Source organism: Mus caroli, chromosome 8 (genome assembly GCF_900094665.2).
Source record: "Mus caroli chromosome 8, CAROLI_EIJ_v1.1, whole genome shotgun sequence".
Classification (NCBI taxonomy): Eukaryota; Metazoa; Chordata; class Mammalia; order Rodentia; family Muridae; genus Mus; species Mus caroli.
In genome coordinates this window covers 57,391,090-57,409,078 of record NC_034577.1, presented here as the reverse complement: position 1 = coordinate 57,409,078, position 17,989 = coordinate 57,391,090, and the positions used below count along the sequence as shown (strand labels likewise).

At 46.9% G+C, this 17,989-nt stretch overlaps 1 protein-coding gene across 2 annotated transcripts in view; it reads left to right on the top strand.

Annotated features, from left to right (window-relative positions):
- The first annotated feature begins 438 nt into the window (after positions 1 to 438).
- Klhl2 (kelch like family member 2) overlaps positions 439 to 17,989 on the top strand; it is a 106,378-nt gene continuing 88,827 nt past the window's right edge. The window contains exons 1-2 of one of the 2 annotated variants that reach the window (XM_021169355.2): positions 439 to 794; positions 15,989 to 16,114. In XM_021169355.2, the coding sequence (XP_021025014.1) occupies positions 769 to 794; positions 15,989 to 16,114 (152 nt within the window). In that variant the 5' untranslated portion in view covers positions 439 to 768. The remainder of the gene's footprint in view (positions 795 to 15,988; positions 16,115 to 17,989) is intronic. The other variant, XM_021169354.2, reaches the window with a different exon arrangement.

The following is a 17,989-nucleotide window of genomic DNA, read 5'->3' as shown; positions in this document are numbered from 1 at the left end:
CCCAAGCTCAGCCTAGCAGGTGCTCAACTCAGTTGTCCAAGGACCAGATTAGGAACACCCAGGAAAGACGCCCGCTAGCTTAGGGCTTGGGACACTGGTCAGGCCGATCTATCTCTTCTTGCCTCCGTTTCCCCCTTCGGAAAGGCAGTGAGTGAATGGTCTGCCCTCCCCCGCATCCCCACGGGGGTGGGGAAGGCACTCGGACGCCGAGACGAGGATGTGAATACACCGGTGAATCAGAGCAAGCCGTGCACCGGAGAGCACCCCTTCCGCGCGAGCCCTCCCCGCCTCCGATCTCCTAGCCTCGGCCCCGGGTCTCCTCCCTCCCCCGCGGCGGCGCGCTCGCCCGCCCGCCCGCCGCCTCCTCCTCCAGACGCCGCGGAGGAAGGGGCGGCGCCGAGGGAGGGGTCCCTCCGCCGCGGGAGGCCGCAGCGCCCGCCCGTCACGGCGCCGGCGCCCGCCGGGAGAACCCGGAAGTGGCCGAGCAGCGCGCTCGCCCGCCCGCCTGTCCCGCCGTCGCCGCCGCCGCCGTCGCCGCCCGGCACTCGGGGGAGCGCGGGAGCCGCGCCAGGCACACGAGCGCGCGGGGCCGACGGGCCATGGCCGCGGGGGCCGTCGCCGCAGGTGGTGGCGCGCGGTGAGGAGCGCTGCGCCCCCTCGGGGCGGATGGAACGGGGCTGGGCGGGCGGACAGTGCCGGCGTCCGCGGCTGGTATGGTGCTGGCGGCGGCGGTCGCTGCCTGCGTTCTGAAGCCCGCGAGGAGCCACAATGGAGACGCCGCCACTGCCTCCCGCGTGAGTGAGCGGGCGCCCGGGCGCGCGGCGGAGGGCTGTACGGTTGCGGAGTGCGCGCCGCGCTGCGGAGGACACGCCGCGATCGCGGGGGGTGGCGGGCGAGGGGAGGCGCGGGGCGTGACGGGGCGCGGCGCCCGCAGTCCGGAGGGCGACCGCGGGACCGGACTCTGCCAGGCCGGCCGGCCGTGGGTAGGGGCTTCTCAGTCCCGGGGCGAATTGAACGTTCGGGATGGAGCTGTGCGTGGGGCTTGGCGGGGTGTGTGCGCGCGGGGAGTGGTGGTGGTGGGCTACGATCGCCCTGTCGGTACCCCTCCTCCCCCCTTCCCGGAATGCATGGGCTGCTGCTGCCCATCTCGCCTACCCCTTGCTAGTAGGGAGCGAGAGGAAACTGGAAAGTACCAGACGCCTGGAGTCTAAAATGAATGCAATCTGAGGTTGCTTGCTTCTTGGAATTTCTAATAAAATTAATATCCAAGGAGCTTTTACATCACTCCAAATGAGCTGCGGCCGTTTTAGGGCATGTGATCTCCTACCTGGCACTGCAGAAAATCTTTTATCCAGAAATCAGAGAGAGCATCTTTCGTTCCCTTGGTACCCGGGGCACGTTGATAGTGTTACCGACCTGTTAGGCACAGGTGTCTTTTTTCCTTGGTGCCCAAGTGCATTCAAGATCACCTGCAACAAAATTACTTTCTAGAAATAAGAGCTTTAAAAAAATCATGTGGAAGATGTTATTCTGTACAAGGATTTTTGTTTTTTAAAAAAGTGGCCTGTAAATCTTCGGGAGTTTGAACGTTTCGTCCTCCCCACCCCCACCCCACGCCACCTTCATCAGTTTAACCTTTATGAAGGAGTACAGAGTCCTTTGGATCTTGACTTTCAAACCGCAGACAAACCTCTCTCCAAAAAGGGTGAACCTTTTCATTCGATCTGATTCATGGAACCTTATCGGTTTTCAATGAGATTTGGCTAACCAGTTTCCTTCTATCACCGTTGTCGTCACCAGCCTCTTGTGCCTATTTGGCAGGATTCCAGCTAAAACAAGGGATATTTGGTTTGGGCTGAACATTTCTTTCTTTTTCTTGTTCTTTTTGTATTTTGTATCTTGAGTCCTTTTATGAGATCACATGGGATGATAGGGCCACAGTTTCTGTATGTGCAGTGTTTTGAGCTTGAGTGGAACAGGTCGTGGGGATCTGAAGAGTGGGTGAGTCTCGGCTTGCCCCTTCTGGGCTCATAGAAATGATAGAAAAAGCAAGGGATCAGATGCTGTACAGATGGTGGCAGCTTTGAGGCTCTGATCTGCTCATGCTCCCCAGAAGGTTGGGAAAGCCTCCTGAGCCCCCTGGGAAACATGTTGGTAGAAGGCTTCAGCAGCCTTAGAAGCACTGATGGCAGAATATACTCTGCATATAGATAACATGCTGTGTGATATAGGGTGTGTAGTAGGTAAGTTACTCATGGAAAACTGGCCCTCCCCACTTTTCTGCCGATTAAATGCAACCCCCCCCACCCCCCACCTTGGAAGCCGAGTGAACTGGAGAGAACCAGGGGACCTTAGGATGAAGGTTCAGAAGAAAAAAGGATGGATGTGGAAAACAGACCCTAGAGCAAGCCGAGGCATAGAAAATGGGTTTAAGTCGGAAAACTGAAGTAGATGAGCCGCTCTGTTCTTTTGCTATTGTTGCTTCGCTTTGTAGTTCTGGAACTAGATTGGAAGCTTGAGGTGGAGGAGGAATCCTGGGGTGCTGAGGAGGAAACAGTTGTAGCCTTGCAGTCGCTGGAAAGCTGCTAAGACCTCTGCATTGTTTGTGTGCACTTAATTAAAGCTACAAAGACATTTAATTTGCATTGGGTAGGTCCAAGACTCAAGCCCTCTTCTAGAGCCTGTGCTCTTGCTGCTTAGGTTTCTATGGATTAGACACACAGGTCTTGGCTTCCTACCCTCTGGCTTCTTTGTGTCTGTTCCCTTTAACTCCCTTTTACCTTGGGTCATGCTGTCTGATGCAAGCAATTGCAGGTGAGGTCTTTGGGGTGGGGGTGAGGGTGGGGAGTTGTTTGCTGGGCTTCCTGGCTAGAGCTAGGCTAGGAGCACTCACTGGGAGCACTCACCTCTTTTTAAGCACTCAGTGTTAGCCTGAGCTTCAAGGCAAAGAGAGACGTTTGACCTGGACTTAAAGGGCCTTAGGTAATAGGATGGAAGCAGACTCAGAATTCTCTTGTGTGTCTGTGTAGTAATTCATTCTGTGTGCAAATTCTTGGATGACTGTCTCTGCCTGGCACTTTTCATGATGCTTGTCTGGGCTTCTGTTTTAAGAGTCAAGGCTGCATTGTTCTCTGGGCTCACCCTTCTTCCCTTAGTCTGTCTTGGAGGGGTGGCAGGCATCTCTGCCTGCATTCTTAGTTCCTCATTTTGATTTCTTTTCTGCCTTTTCCACTCTGCCTCCAACTTTTTCTCATCTTCTGAAAAGTCTCATTGATTGCCACTGTACGTCATATTTCCAGTTGTCTTTTTTGCATACTTGAGTATATGGCATTCAGGTTCTGTTTCAGTTGGAGGTCTAGGTAATAGTAAGACCACAGGTTGAAAGATGTGCAACCAAAAAAATTAGGTATCGATGAACGAGTCAGGGAATTCGAGGTGGTAAGTGGGCTATGCAGACGGAGTGAGAGCTAAACAGCCTTGACTTCTGTGGCACTCTTCATATATTAGCCTTTATGGTTATTTGCCTAAAGGGGTTTCCTAATTATTAAGCTGACCAAAGCCTGTAAAGTTGGGATTGTGTGGATCCCTTTGACATCCCTTTTGGAATAGTTTTCTTAGCTCTTGTTTCTTCCCCCAAGCTGTCTTACTCCTCCTAGCCTCTTACTCCTCCTGGCCTTACGGTCTTGGTCTTGCTTTTTCTCCATTCAGCCGAGTAATCATGCCTCAGCTGCCGCCTTATCTGTTCCCAGTGGTCGATCCTGCATCACTGGAAATGCCTGTCATCAGAGGTGTACCACACAGCCAGATAACTTGTTAGCCATGCTCTAAGGGCATTTAGCCCTCCAAAGATGGGTTGGATCAGAGCAGAGGTCTCAGGTCTTTAGATTTCTTTGATCTGTTTAAAGGAAAAAGTCAAGTCCAGGATAGAGTTGCCAAGTTTCTGGTTTTGCCAAGTCAAGAAGTGTCTGTTGAAGAGTAATTAGCAAGTGTCATTATCACTTATCAAAGGCTATTGTAATACTGTTCTCAAATAGAAGGAAGGTCCTGAAGGGATAGTACTTTAGTAGTATAAATGTAAGTTTGTGAAAACTTGTTTCATTGCCCCTATTTTGTCACAGAAACAAAGTAATTTGTTGAAGCTTGATGCTTTGTAGTGCTTCTCTTGCCTGCAGAACCAGGGCTCTTGGAGATTGAGTATGGTAATTGCCAACCCTGCAGTTTAACGTTTGTACACCCATCTATCATACAGCCCATTGGAGTACATTCTCGGTTTCACTTCATTAGTCCTAAATATTGAAGCAGAGTAACTATCATTTCTTTAAACATTTTTTGTTAAATCTTTATTTTATGTGCAATGTGTGTGTGTGTGTGGGGGGGTTGTGTGCGTATGTGTGTTTGTGTGTGTGTGTGTTTGTGTGTGTATGTGTGTGTGTGTATGTGTGTATATGTGTGTGTGTATGTGTGTGTGTGTATGTGTGTGTATGTATGTGTGTGTGTTTGTGTATCCACATGTATACATATGGAGGTCATAGGAGCTGGCTCTCTCCTTTCACACTGTGGGCTCCAGGGATTGAATCTAGGCAAGTTCTTCTGCCTGCTGAACTATTCCAGTGGCTCAGTTCAGATTTTTTTATTCACACTTTTTGAATACGTACTGTGACTAAATTTGGGGAGATTTCTCAGAAAACAGAACAAAATCTTTGATCTCATGGCTCAAACTGGTAGTAAGCAGACATAAATAACATTGTGGGACATGACAGAGAGTAGTGAGGGGCAGAGAGATATATAATATTGGAGATAGTAGAGAATAGTGTGTGTGTGTGTCTGTCATAGTAGAGAATAGTGTGTGTGTGCCATTCAGATAACCTCGGGGATGACTTTAATAAGGTGAACTTAACAGAGGCCAAAGGGAGGACCAGTATTGTAGGGATAAGGAAGAGCGAGCATACAAGCTAGCAGAGTCAGCCTTGCATGGTTTTGCACCGAGGTAACACTGTTCTAGCCAGCATACTTGGCGTGCTATGCAGTGCACCTTCCTACATTTTGGATTGTTGACATCTGTTCACATATTCCGACTAGATCCTTTCACAGATTCTGTCTTGGGCAACAGCCTTTGCTTTTTTATGACACCACTTGTTTTGGCCTCTTTTAGTTTTTCAGTTGCCGAATGTGATTTACATAATTTCATACTTACTTAATCTATTCAACAGTCTTACCCCGTAGGTCTCCTATTATTATCTTCTTGGCTGAGGAAGTGCAAGTTAAATTGCTTTCCCAAGCTTTTACAGATCTGAAAATCTGGTATTCTATCTAGTCCCTTGGGGTCGATCACCTCCTTTTTTTGGGGGGTGGGGGTGGAACAGGATGTTGCTATGTATACCAGCTTGGCCTGGAGCTCTGATCCTCCTGCCTCAGCTTCCTGAGTGCTGGGATCAGAGGACTGCACCACCAAGCTTTGCTTTATGGTTTCTGCAGCTCACAGGAAACACTCTTTCCTCCCAGAAGTGGGTCTTGACCTTATGTGTATTCCCATCTGTATCTTTTTGTAGATTATTTTTTTAAGACAGGGTGTTTCACTCTGTAGCCCAGATTGGCATCAGTCTCACAGTATAACCCAGGGTAGGGTAGCCTTTAGTGTGTGCAAGAATACTTTTGCCTCAGCCTCTGGAGCTCTGAGACATCAATATCTTAAGTCAACACTTACATCTGTGCTTAAAGGCTCTGAAATCTTGGGAGTTTCTTAGCTCCTGTGTAAAACTCCGTATTTCTATTTTTTTCTTTCTTTCTTTTTTAAAATATTTTTATTAGGTATTTTCCTCATTTACATTTCCAGTGCTATCCCAAAAGTCCCCCATACCCTTCCCCTACTTCCCTACCCACCCACTCCCACTTTTTGGCCCTGGCATTCCCCTGTACTGGGGCATATAAAGTTTGCAAGTCCAATGGGCCTCTCTTTCCAGTGATGGCNGACTAGGCCATCTTTCGATACATATGCAGCTAGAGTCAAGAGCTCCGGGGTACTGGTTAGTTCATCATGATGTTCCACCTATAGGGTTAAACTCCGTATTTCTAAGGAAAGCTTCGCAACCTATTCTCAAACTGGCTTCCCACATAACTTTTCCAAGTAGGAATGGAATAACCATCCTCTGGTCCCTGTCCCTGAAAACACTCACAGGGTCTGTGACTCCGCCCTCCCCCACCCCCGCCCCACCCGCCTGCCCCCACACACCTTGTCTGCCTGCAGGAGCTGGAGAGGCTTGCTATCCATAGCGTTCATTACTTCAAACCTGGAAGTTTGCAGTCATCTCCCCTTAAATTTTTCTGGTTTTGTTCTTCACCTTGTAGTCCGTCTGCCAATTTAACCTTTCAGCATCCTAGAATCACGTGACATGGGTAACCACATACTCAGTCAGGAAGCCATGGCCTGTGGTCATTTGACTCTTAAGTCCTTGGTCATGTGCCAGGCTCTGAGGCTAAACTCTTTGTGCCATCGTAAGCCAGGATACTCCAGTCTTGCCTATTGCTCGCACTGCTTAAAGTGACTTAGAGTTCTCGCAGGGCCCAGTTGAGCCCCATCTCCTTGACAGTTTTATTTATTTATTATCCATTCAATCCTGGACTTCAGCCTTTCTGCATCATTGTTAGCTTCCTGGGGAATTTCTAGTCTTGCATATGTATACTGGCTTGGACCATTTCTTGGCATTTGGCCTTGCCTTCTCTATTAGATTTGAGACTAGAGCAGGGTCTTAGGTCAGCCCCTCTTATCTTGCTTTATTATAGGCATGCACTAGGCATTTTGGCAGCAGTTATCTGTTTGATTTATTAATCGCTGTAATTATCTATACATTTCAACTTTAAGTTGAGTGTTGCAATTAAAATTGGAGGCCCAGAGAGTGTATACAGGCAAATGGTGGTCCATCAACATTCTTCTTGATGTTTGTATGCACTTGGTATTTAATGCTTAGGCATATCTGTGGGACAAGCGAATGAGGGGGAATTCCCTTTCATTGATTCAGGGTCACTTGTTTAGTGCTTGGCATAGACAGGACTACCAGTTGGTTCTCTCTGATTCCTGTCTTCAAGTGGTCTTTCCCTATCCCCCAGCCACCCATGAAGATGATAGACAGTTTATCTCATCATCTGAACTGCCAGGTTAAGTTGCGGCTTTCAAGAGATGACCATTGTAGAAAAGGTAGCAAAGGAAAACAAATAAAAAAAACCCAAACAAACCCATGAGTGATAAAAGACACAGAAATGCTCGAAATGGCTCATTACCCCCCTTTTCTCCATTTTATCATCTCATGAAAGTGTTTCTCTGATCATGCTTTGTTAATTGTTTATGAGATATTCTTGAAAAGATGGATCTTGCATAAGACATGCTCTTTCCCCATCCCTTTCCTGGTAATAGTCACTGTCTGGGACAAAAAGTGCCTGATTGTACAGTATTTGTCATGGAGGTGGGAGGGAAAGAGGATGGCGCTGGGTTGAACTGAAGTGGAGCTTTTTACAGCACCATTGTTCCACTATCAGAGAGCAATTATGCTCCAACTTCCATCAGCCTCTTACCCTCAGACAGCCCATCCACCTCCCTGCCAGCGCCTCCCCACACAGCCAAGGCCGGGGCTCAAGAGATGTCTCCCCTGCCCTCCAGTAGTCTCTGACTCCTATTCCTTAATACAACTGAGCATGCCTGTCTTTTCTAGATGTTTCCTTTCCATCTCTGAGTAATTAGAGATGTATCTTTTAACAATAAGAGCAACAACAACAAAAACAATACACACACACACACACATGCACACACACACACACACATTTTCAGAGGCATGAGTATGAGATCGTGAGGTGTTATGCCACACATAGGATAGGAGTTTAATCTCACAAGGTGCCCATACTCAGTTCTAAGAACCTACACAGTGAAGATACAATGTATGTGTGTGTGTGTGTGTATGTATGTATGTATATATGTATGTATGTATGTATGTATGTATCTCTCTGCCCTTCCTCCCTCCCTCCCTCCCTCCCTCCCTCCCTCCCTCCCTCCTTTCCTTCCTTCCTTCCTTCCTTCCTTCCTTCCTTCCTTCCTTCCTTCTTGCTGGGGTGAGACTCTCACTCAGAGCCTCACACATCCTAAGCAGTGTCTACCATCTCTGTAGTACATCCTCAACCCAGTCCAAGCTCTGGGGATAATAGGGTAGACATTCCCAATTTTTTTAAAAGCCATATCTATTTGGTGATTACTGTTAGGTTTATTGATTATAGTTTGTGCAATGGTACAACTAAAGCCCAAGTAATGCTTAAATTCCATACACTTGTAGAAAAATTGCCTTTACAACATTGCAACAATTTCAACCATAACCTTGCCATGAACTAAGTGTTGACCGAGGAAAACTTTCTGCTTTCTCAGCCTCTCAGTGATTTGCTGATTATTGGGAGATACCATGGGGCAGGGATGAAGGGAGCTCTGAGGGAATATTGTTGGGAAGTTTTATTATAGAGTGGTATGATAAATACTTGTGAAGACAGTCATTAGGTTCTAGTCTATATTTCCAATATCTGGTCTTGTTTTAAGTGGATCACTGCTAGTAACTCGCCAAGCTTCTGAAAGTACATTTGGCAGGGGAGACAGCGAGAGCACAGGAGAAATATTATAAAGTACTGGGGAAACTTCAGAGCAGTACGGCACGGATGGTGACTTTGAAAACAACAGCTGCTGACGTGAACTTGGCAGAAGTTTGTGAGTAATGGTGGCTGACTCATTGCAAGCTGGGGAGTCTTGCAGCTTTAGAGGTGAGCAGGCAGAGGGTAGAGCAGAGATGGTGGCCACCACCCAGGGGCCAAGCATTTACATCCTAAGTGCCATAGTGTCTTTGGTCCCCTGGGAAAATTTGCAGCCATAGCATACCCATGACTTGTAGCACCAGAGAACACTAAAGTTATAAACAACCCAGATTCTCTAAAGTGCTTGTTCTCCATCTGGGATGATCGGCCTAGGGTGGGAGGGTAAGTGGGAGGTAAGGCGTGTTACATCACCAGTTGTTATTGTTTTTAAAAATCATGCATGGCTGCTTTCACCCCTGTCCCCCAGAGATACCATCGTTCTGGCTGCCATATTTCTGAAAAGGTCTTGCCTGACTCCTTATAGGAGGACAGATGGATCTGCATGGTTTGAGAAACTGATTGGGTTTTTCAGGGGTATATATGTGTGTGTGTGTGTGTGTGTGTGTGTGTGTGTGTGTGTGTGTGGTCTGTGGACTCTGGGCATGAGCATGCATTCTTGTGCCAGAAGAGGATGCTGGGTGTCCTGTGCTAGTTTACTTTCTGTTGCCGTGGTAAACACCATGACCAAAAGCAAGTTGGGGTGGGGGGACTTATTTCATCTTAGGTTACAGTCGCTCATCTTGAAGTCAAGCAGGAGTTTGAAGCAGAAGTCATGGAGGAATGCTGCTTGCTGGATGGCTCTAGCTCTCTCTGATAATACTATTACTCTGCTCAGGCCTACCAGCTTAGGGGTGGTACCATCAACAGCGGATTGGACTGTCCCATAATCAAGAAGCAAAACAACTCCCATGGACGGGCTCACAAGCCAGTCTCAGGGGAGCAGCAGTCCCTTAAATGAGGGTCCTGCTTACAGGTGACTAGTTTATGTCAAGTTGAAATGAACAGTTAACCATACAAACTTGGTCACTCTCTTCCTGCTTGCTTTCAGACAGGGTCTCTCTCTGAGCTTAGAGCTAGGCTGGTCACCAGCAGGTTCCACTGATGGCTCCCTGTCCTGCTCGCTCGCCACAGTGCTGGGTCAGGGGCATGTGAACAGTCCTGCCTGGCTTTTCATGAGGGTTCTGAGATCTAAACTCAGATCCTCATGCTTACACAAGGTCTTCTAACCTCTGAGCCATCTCTCCAGCCCTTTTCTCCTATTTCTATTCTCCATCCTTTAAAACAAACCCAGAAACTACTGTTCTTAATCAAATAGCATGGAAGAGATTATCTGTCCTGTCTGTGTTGTTGGCGTGCTTTTAACCCTTTGCCTGGTTTTGAAAAATCTTGACTATTTTAGAATTCTTCAGGTTAGAGTGTTTTCCTGAGGTGTGAGAATACACAAGGTAGGGTGACATGGTCAACACAGTTACAGAGCTCGCCTGGGAGTCTGTGGAGGTCAGGCATTTGGGTAATAACCTGAGAAGTATCGCCTCTGTAGCCCAGTTAAACTGTATGCTGGAATTTAAACTCTCAGAAATGGCAACTGATGCTGGGTAGATGGTGGTAGCTCATGCCTTTAATCCCAGCAGAGGCAGGTGAATATGTGAGTTTTAGGCCAGCCTGGTTTATGGATCAAGTTCTAGGACAGCCAGGGCTACACAGAGAACCCTTTCTCAAAAAACCAAACCACCAACGCCCCCNAAAAAACCCAAACCCAANAANAANAANAANAANAAACCAAACAACCAACCCCCCNCCCCCNCCAAAAAAAAAAAAAAAAGAAAAGAAAGGATGGCAGCTGGCAGCTTTCTCTGATGTGTTTTTGATAACAATATGTACCAGTTGGGTAAGAATGGTTGTGGAGTGTAGAATTGAGGCGAGAAGGGTGAAGGGACTTTGAAAAAGTGTCTCTATGGATATCCCCAGAAGGCAGTGCCCAGTGTTCCTGGAGATGGCTGCTCTTGGTTCGGAGGCAAGAAGGGACGGGAACCTAGGCACACAGGGTGTAGTTTCTAGGGTAAACTTTTACACCCCTCCTCCCGCCCCCCCCAGTAGGTGCTCTTAGTAGCTACAGTTTTAACATGGTGTGTCATGTCTTGCTCCATTCTGCTAATGACCACACATCTAACACAAAGTCATATAGGAAAGAAGGACTCGTGGGAAGGACTTTAATAGTGGGAGAGGCTGTGCTCGTGAGTGGCTCTCAGTACAAAGACCACTTGAGAACGGAAAGCCAGCGTTACTTCTTCCTTATTCTTTTTAAGTCTTTGAATAAACATAATGGAAGAAGCTGAAAATCGCTTTAAGGAAGTACCACTACCATGTGCCTTGATGATGTGTATTCATTAGTATTCATTCTGTAAAGCAGCCTTAGTATTCATTCTGTAAAGCCAGGAGTTTCTTTCTGCTCTGAGCTCACTCTTTTGAGACAGGGCCTTGCAGTATTGTTTAAGGGTAGCCTTGAACTTGTGATCTTCCTCAGTTTATAGAAATGCTGGGGTTACAGGTGTGTTCCTACCGCACCCACTCATAAATCCTAATTTTAAAAGGTTTATTTATTTCATGGCTGTTTTGCCTGCCTGCATGTACATGAACCGTGTGCATGCCTGCATGTACATGAGCCGTGTGCATGCCTGCTGCCAGCACAGGCCGGAAGAGTCGGGTCTCCGGAGGCAGGTAGCTGTGGGGTGCAGTGTCAGTGCTGGGAACCGAACCCTGCTCTCCTACAAGAGCAGCTAATGCTCGTAACTGCTAAGTCATCTTCCAGCCCCTCTTAATTACTAAAAAAATTTAAAACATCTGTCTGTGTGTCTGCCTGCCTGCCTGCCTGCCTGCCTGTCTGTCTGTCTCTGCTGAGGAAGGTATGTGCTTGCTATATCTTATGTGTGTAGGTCAAAGGACAGGAAGAGGGAGTTGATTCTCTTTTTCCACTATGTGGGTCCCTGGGGTTGAAGTCAGGCTGTTTAGCTTAGAGATCAGTGCATTTTCTCACTGAGACATCTCATGGGCTCCTGATTTGGTCATGTCGGTATAAAGCTCTTAACTGTTAAACCATGAAGTTTTGTTTTTGTTTTTTTCTTTTGAACAGGTAGTCCATTTGTTTCTGTTCTGAACATTCAACACTCTCCTGTGATTATTATTATCACTAATTTTCACTTACAATATTTTCCAGCTGTTGTAGGGGTTTGCCTGGGTCCCACAGAGTTTGAGTTGGAATCCGCTGTGTCCTGTGCTGTGAGATCAGAGATACCTGCCTTCTGTGTCATGGATCTCCCCAGTCCTCCCCCCCCCCCCGCCTCTTAGACTTACCAGATTATTCCCTTTCCACGATCTTTTTCCTTTTTAGCATTTGAGCACATGTGTAGTGCACATGCGTTTGAGGGCCACAGGTCGACACTGTTTGTTTCCGTCCATAGCTGTGCATCTTAGTTTTTGAGACAGGGTCTTTTCCCAGATCTGGGAGCTTGCTCATTGGCTGGTCAGCCGGCACTCCCATTGCTAGGGTTGCAGCTGTCCATCAGATGCTTGGCTCTTCTGTGGGTGCTGGAGATCTCAGTCTAGGCCTTCTGCTTGTGCGTCAGGCACTTTTCTAACCGAGCCATCTCCCTAGCTCTCTAACATCCTTTCTTTAAAAAAAAAAAAAAAATGTGTGTGTCTGCACTCTGCTCATGGCTGGTGCTCACAGAGGCCAGAAGCGGGTGGAGGATCGCCTGGAACTGCAGGACAGAAAGGGTTATGAGCTGCTATGTGGGTGCTTGCGAATTGAGCTCAGGTCTGGAAGAGTAGCCAGTATTCTCTAACCACTGACCCATCCCTCCAGCCCCAGGTTCCTTTCTTAAATCACTCTGTATTCTCTCCGCAGTAGCTAATGGACTGTGCCTCCTCTTATCCCATGCCAGCAGTGGAATTTGCCTCTGGAGGCCGTGCCCTGCGCTCACCCAGTTGTTCAGCCTTAAGAAACAAATCAACAGGGAAATGGATTCACCCAGTTGTTCAGCCTGCTTTTGGTGGACAGCCTGAGAAGGAGTCAAGGGCTGCGCCAGTGCAACTCAGGGTCTGGGGAAACAGCAAATCATTCTGAATTTTCTAGGTTTCCTTAATATTGACAATCTGCATCTTAGCTTTTTTATACTGCCATCCATGTAGCCAGCATGCTTTGGCTTTGCCCATTAACCAATAATTCTCAGAAATCTGTCACCATCTAAATAATAATAATCAAAATTGTGTGTGTGTGTGTGTGTGTGCACGCGTGCACTCAACTTTTGGAGTTGGTTCTCTCGTTTCTAACATGTGGGTTCTGGCAGTCAAATCTAGATTGTCAGACTTGGCAAATGTCTCTGCTTGTTCAGCCATCTCGCCAGTCCGCTAGTTAGAGTTTTAATTTTCAACTCCAGGCTATCTTTGTGTCTTTCTCCTGAGTTTAGTGTCAGTACCCCACATCAGTGCCAACCTGTGTGAAAATGATCTTCCTACACCTCAGATTAGTTCCCATAGCCTTCCTCTTGCTGTTAAAGGAAACTCAGTTGTTCTCCTTGCTCGGACTTTGGATGTACACAGACCTGGTTGCCGCTTCTTTGAACATAGCAAAAGCCAGCCATTTCTCTTACCCAAGGCAGCCTCCCTATAACGCCTTTGGTCAGTACTTCTCAATCTTTGTAATGCTGTGACCCTTTAATACAGTTCCTCATATTGTGACCCCCAACCTTAAAATTATTTGGTTGCTACTTCATAATTGTAACTTTGCTATGGCTATGAATTGTAATGTAAATATCTGATATACAGGAAATCTGATATCTGACCCCTGTGAAAGGGTCATTGGACCCCCAAAGGAGTTGAGACCCAAAGTTTGAGAATCACTGCTTTAGAGGTTACTGCCATACCTAAATCCCTTCTTTTCACTCTTGACCCCTCCCTCTAGACCCTAGTCCTAGTATGCTTCTGGTTGCTCTGATAAACAGAAAAACCAAACAAAGCAAGCCACTCGGACAGAAAACAGTTTAGGGGAGGAAAGAGTTGCATTTCCTGATACCCATTTGTCTCTGAGGCTGTCATTGCAGGAACTCAAGGCAGGAGCCTGAAGCAGAAACCATGGGGGAACAGTGTTCACTGGCTTGTTCTCTGCCCCTGCTCAGCAATCTTTCTTACATATATATCCCTAGCGCTGTGACGGTGCCGTTCACCGTGGGCTTTCTCTTCCACATCAGTACAAGCAGGCTCACAGACATGGCCACCGGCCAGTCCGAGTTAGGCGTTTCTTCTTTTGAGGTCCCTTGGGTGATTCTAGGTTTGTCAAGTTGACAAACCTAACCTGCCCAGGTGTCTTCATGGGGCAGGGGTGGCTTTTGAAAAATGTAGACTGAAGCCTTTGTTACTCTGTTTCTCTGGCTGTGGGACTGTGGGGCTGGGTGGGCACTGCAGCTGGCTCTGCCTGTGCCTTCTCCGGGAGCCTCCTCTCAACCATCTAGCCTTTGTACAGATCTCAGTTTCCACTTACTGTCCTTGATCCTATTCTCCGGCTTTCTCCCTGTCTCACCTACCTTGTCCTGTAGCATGCTACCTACCCAGTTTTTTGACTTGCCATACTTTTTGTGTCCGCCTCGCACAGACTGCAAAAATCTTTGCTTTATTCATTGATAGTTTACAAGTACACTTAAAAAACATTGACTTTAGGAATGAGTGCATAATACAGTGTTTTTTGTTTTTGTTTTTGTTTTTTCAAAGGAACTGCCCTTTTAGAAGTGGGGCAGGGGGGAGAAGAACAGATCCATGTGTGGGATGCTTGCTGCTGTTCTTCGTACCACATATGTGTGTGGATCTCAGGAGATTTACTGTGGTGCTTTGGTTTTTAAAAACTGATTTATTTTTTATGTGTATGTATGTACCATATGCATGCCTGGTGCCTAGGGACAGTGATGGAAGAGGGTGTCAGATCCCCTGGAACTGAAGTTACAGCTGTTTAAGAACCAGTATGTGTGTTCTGGGACCTGAACCCACGCCCTCTGCAAGAACAACATGTACTCTTAAACTCGAAGCTGTCTCTCCAGCCCGTTTTTTTTTTTTTGACCCTATTTTTTTGAAGTATAATTTATATTCTGTAAAATATGTGTAATCCAATGATTTGTAGTAAATGTCCTGAGTTATGCATGTATCACTTCACAAATTCCCCTTGCGTCCATATAGTTAGCAATTCTTGGCTCTCACATCACATTCCTAATTCTGACAAATTCTATGCCTCCACCTCTCAAAGGAACAGTTCATATCCAATACTTAAAGTCTCATGTTCTTAAACACCATAAATATAGGGGCTGGAGACTTGGCTCAGCAGCTAAGAGCGTGCGCTGCCCTGGCAGAGGACTGGAGTTGGGTTCCCAGTCCCCACCCTGGTGGCTGACAACTCTCTGTGACTCTAGAGAAGAGGCAGTGTCCTCTTCTTGCTTCCACGGACAACCACCCAACACACAGATGGATATTCATATCCATAAAAAGAAAACAAAGCTTTTCTTTAAAAAAAGAAAAGAAAAATGGTCCATCTGAACATGAGGTTAACCTCTTTGACGCTGGAAGTGGTAGAGAGCAGTCAGGTCGGCTGTGCCTTGATACACAATGTGTCACTCATTGCCTCCTACCCACCTCAGTCTCTTCATCTTTGAAATGGGCTAATTATGGTAATTAGCTTACAGAGTTGTTGTGACGATTATAAATAACGAGAGCGTACCATTATCTGCAAGAGCTGCCGCTGTGTGTCGAGAACTTCAGTTAATATGATGAATCTCTTTCTAGTGTAGGCCCAAAATACATGGGCTGAGCAAAGAGAGCATGTTTAAATCAGATTCTGCATCTGAAGTTTGCTTAAAGTAGTTTGTCAACAAACACCCTCCCTCTCTGCCCCTCTCTCCCCTCCCCACTTTATATAACATGTATGCATGGGTAGGACTGTACGTTGATTATAAAAGCAAGTGGATTTCCAGCAGAGATCTTTTGCAGCATCTTTATATTTAGAGAGCTCGCTCTGTTAAGCCATTTTCCCTGAATCTTCATCGTTTATATTTGACAGGTCTTTGACACCAGGGAGATAATTACCCACTTTTTTTTTCCGTAGAAACCACAGTGTCCGTAGGAAAGTGCTCCGAGTTGAGTTGCGTCTTACTCTCGCTTGAGGACAGCCGCCTTCTAAATGCTCCGGGGAGGGTGGCAGGCATTCGGTTGGTCTGTAGCTTGACAAGCCAGAACTGAATTATCCTTTAATGAGAGCGTTGTCTTCTCTTTTTGTTCTTTTGTCTGTGTACAGATGTACAAAGCAGGGTCATCAGAAGCCCCTCGATTCAAAAGACGAGAATCCTGAGAAACATTGCCCACTGACGGTGAACCCCTGGCACATGAAGAAAGCCTTTAAAGTCATGAATGAACTCAGAAGGTAAAGTCACTCTAGTGCACACGCACCCATTAGTCTTCCTTTGATTTCTCTTTGTCCATAGAGCCCCCTCCCCTCCCCCATTGTTGCTCGAATACAGGGAACATCAAAAGCTTTTCTGTGAGGATTTTAGGAGAAGCGAGGCTATCGAGGCTATCGGAAGCGTAGGTGCTAGAGAGTTCCTCTGTCGAGCAGCGGCAAGTCAAGCACAGCGAGTGAGTTCAGGCTTTCTCTAAGAAAAGTCTACCGTGGCTTTCCAGGGAAGATCGTGCACTTCTCTTTCTTTCCTTTGAGAGAAGGTCCTGTGTAGTCCAGGTTGGGGATGATCTTGAACTCCTGACCCTCCCTTTGCTGTCCAAGTACTGGATGACAGGCGTGTTCTACCACTGTGCTTCTGCTAATAAAATAGGTTTTTAATCTTTAACATACAGATTGTATGTTAAACATATCAGATATTCTGCCTATTCATTTGCTCATTTGTGTGTGTGTGTGTGTATGTGTGTGTGTGTGTGTTATGTGTGACACGCACACGGTGCACATGTGTGGGCACATGTGACAGTTAAGGAAAGCCTGTGGGAATCGCTTCTCTTCTACCACTGTGTTCGGGTATTTGAACTCACATCTTTAGCTTTGATGGCAAATGCTTTTATCCTCTGAGCCTGGGGACTCAGGGATTTTAAATGGAATATTGTATTGAAATTAATCTTGTTTATTTTTAACTTTTTAACGTGACTTCTGGAAAAATCGCTACTTGCATTGTATTTCCATTCATTAATGCTGAGGACAGGCTTCTGATTCCAGCCATAAAGAATGCGGAGAGATACTTTTAGACAGGGAAACATGTAACTTGTTTTGGTGATGACAGTTGTGGTTGTTGGGGACAGTACCTGCCTGTTGCTAAGGTGATTCTCGTGCATGTTAAGGGTCATTGCCACACACTGAGCCTTCCTGTGACACACTTGAAGTCCTAGCACTCAACAGGCTGAGGCCGGAAGAGCTCACGTTCAAGCCACTGTCAACTATATAAAGAGATCTGGTTCAAAAAGCTTTGGGGATGCACGCCTTTAATCCCAGCACTTGGGAGGCAGAGGCAGGCAGATTTCTGAGTTCCAGGACAGCCAGGGATACACAGAGAAACCCTGTCTTGAAAAACTCAAAAAAAAAAAAAAAAAAAAAAGCTTTGGGGATAACGGTGACACTAAAAGCTGATTAAATAGGGTCTGGAGAGATTGCTCAGCAGTTAAAAGCTCTGGATGCTCTTGCAGAAGACCCAGGTTTCGTTCCCAGCACTCACACTGTGCCTCGAACATAACTTCAGTTCCGGGAGATCCAAGGCCGGCTTTCAACCTTTTTGGTTGGTTCAGACATGCAAAGCCAAACCAACTGGCTTTTAGCAGGCACCGCTCCCCCACCTCTCCCACTCCTCCTCCCCCACCCCTCACTTCTCCTCCCCCACCCCACCCCCTCCCCCTTGCTCCTGTTGGACACTATAGCTTTGGCTTCCGTATTTTACCTTGGTCTCTGATTGACCTGGACACGATTCATTACACCATAGGAACGCAATACCGACTGCTCCTTCCCCTGAGGCAAATGATTGCATTTTGAGCCACACTTGACTTTGAGTCTCTGTTTTATCCCAGGATTGTTTAGCCCTGGCCATCCCCAACCTGGTGTGGGTGTGGGCTACACGGCTTGTTCATTGTTTTGCACTACTTCATGAGCCAGAGTCACCGGCCAGTGGTTCATGCTGATCGTCAAACAAAGGAGAGCTTTGAGAGTAGTTGCAGGTGGCTGCTGCTCTGAAACCAGGCTTGCTCTAACGATGTCACTAGCCGGTAGTATTTTTAAAATGTACTGTCAGGCTGGCTCAGTGGGTAA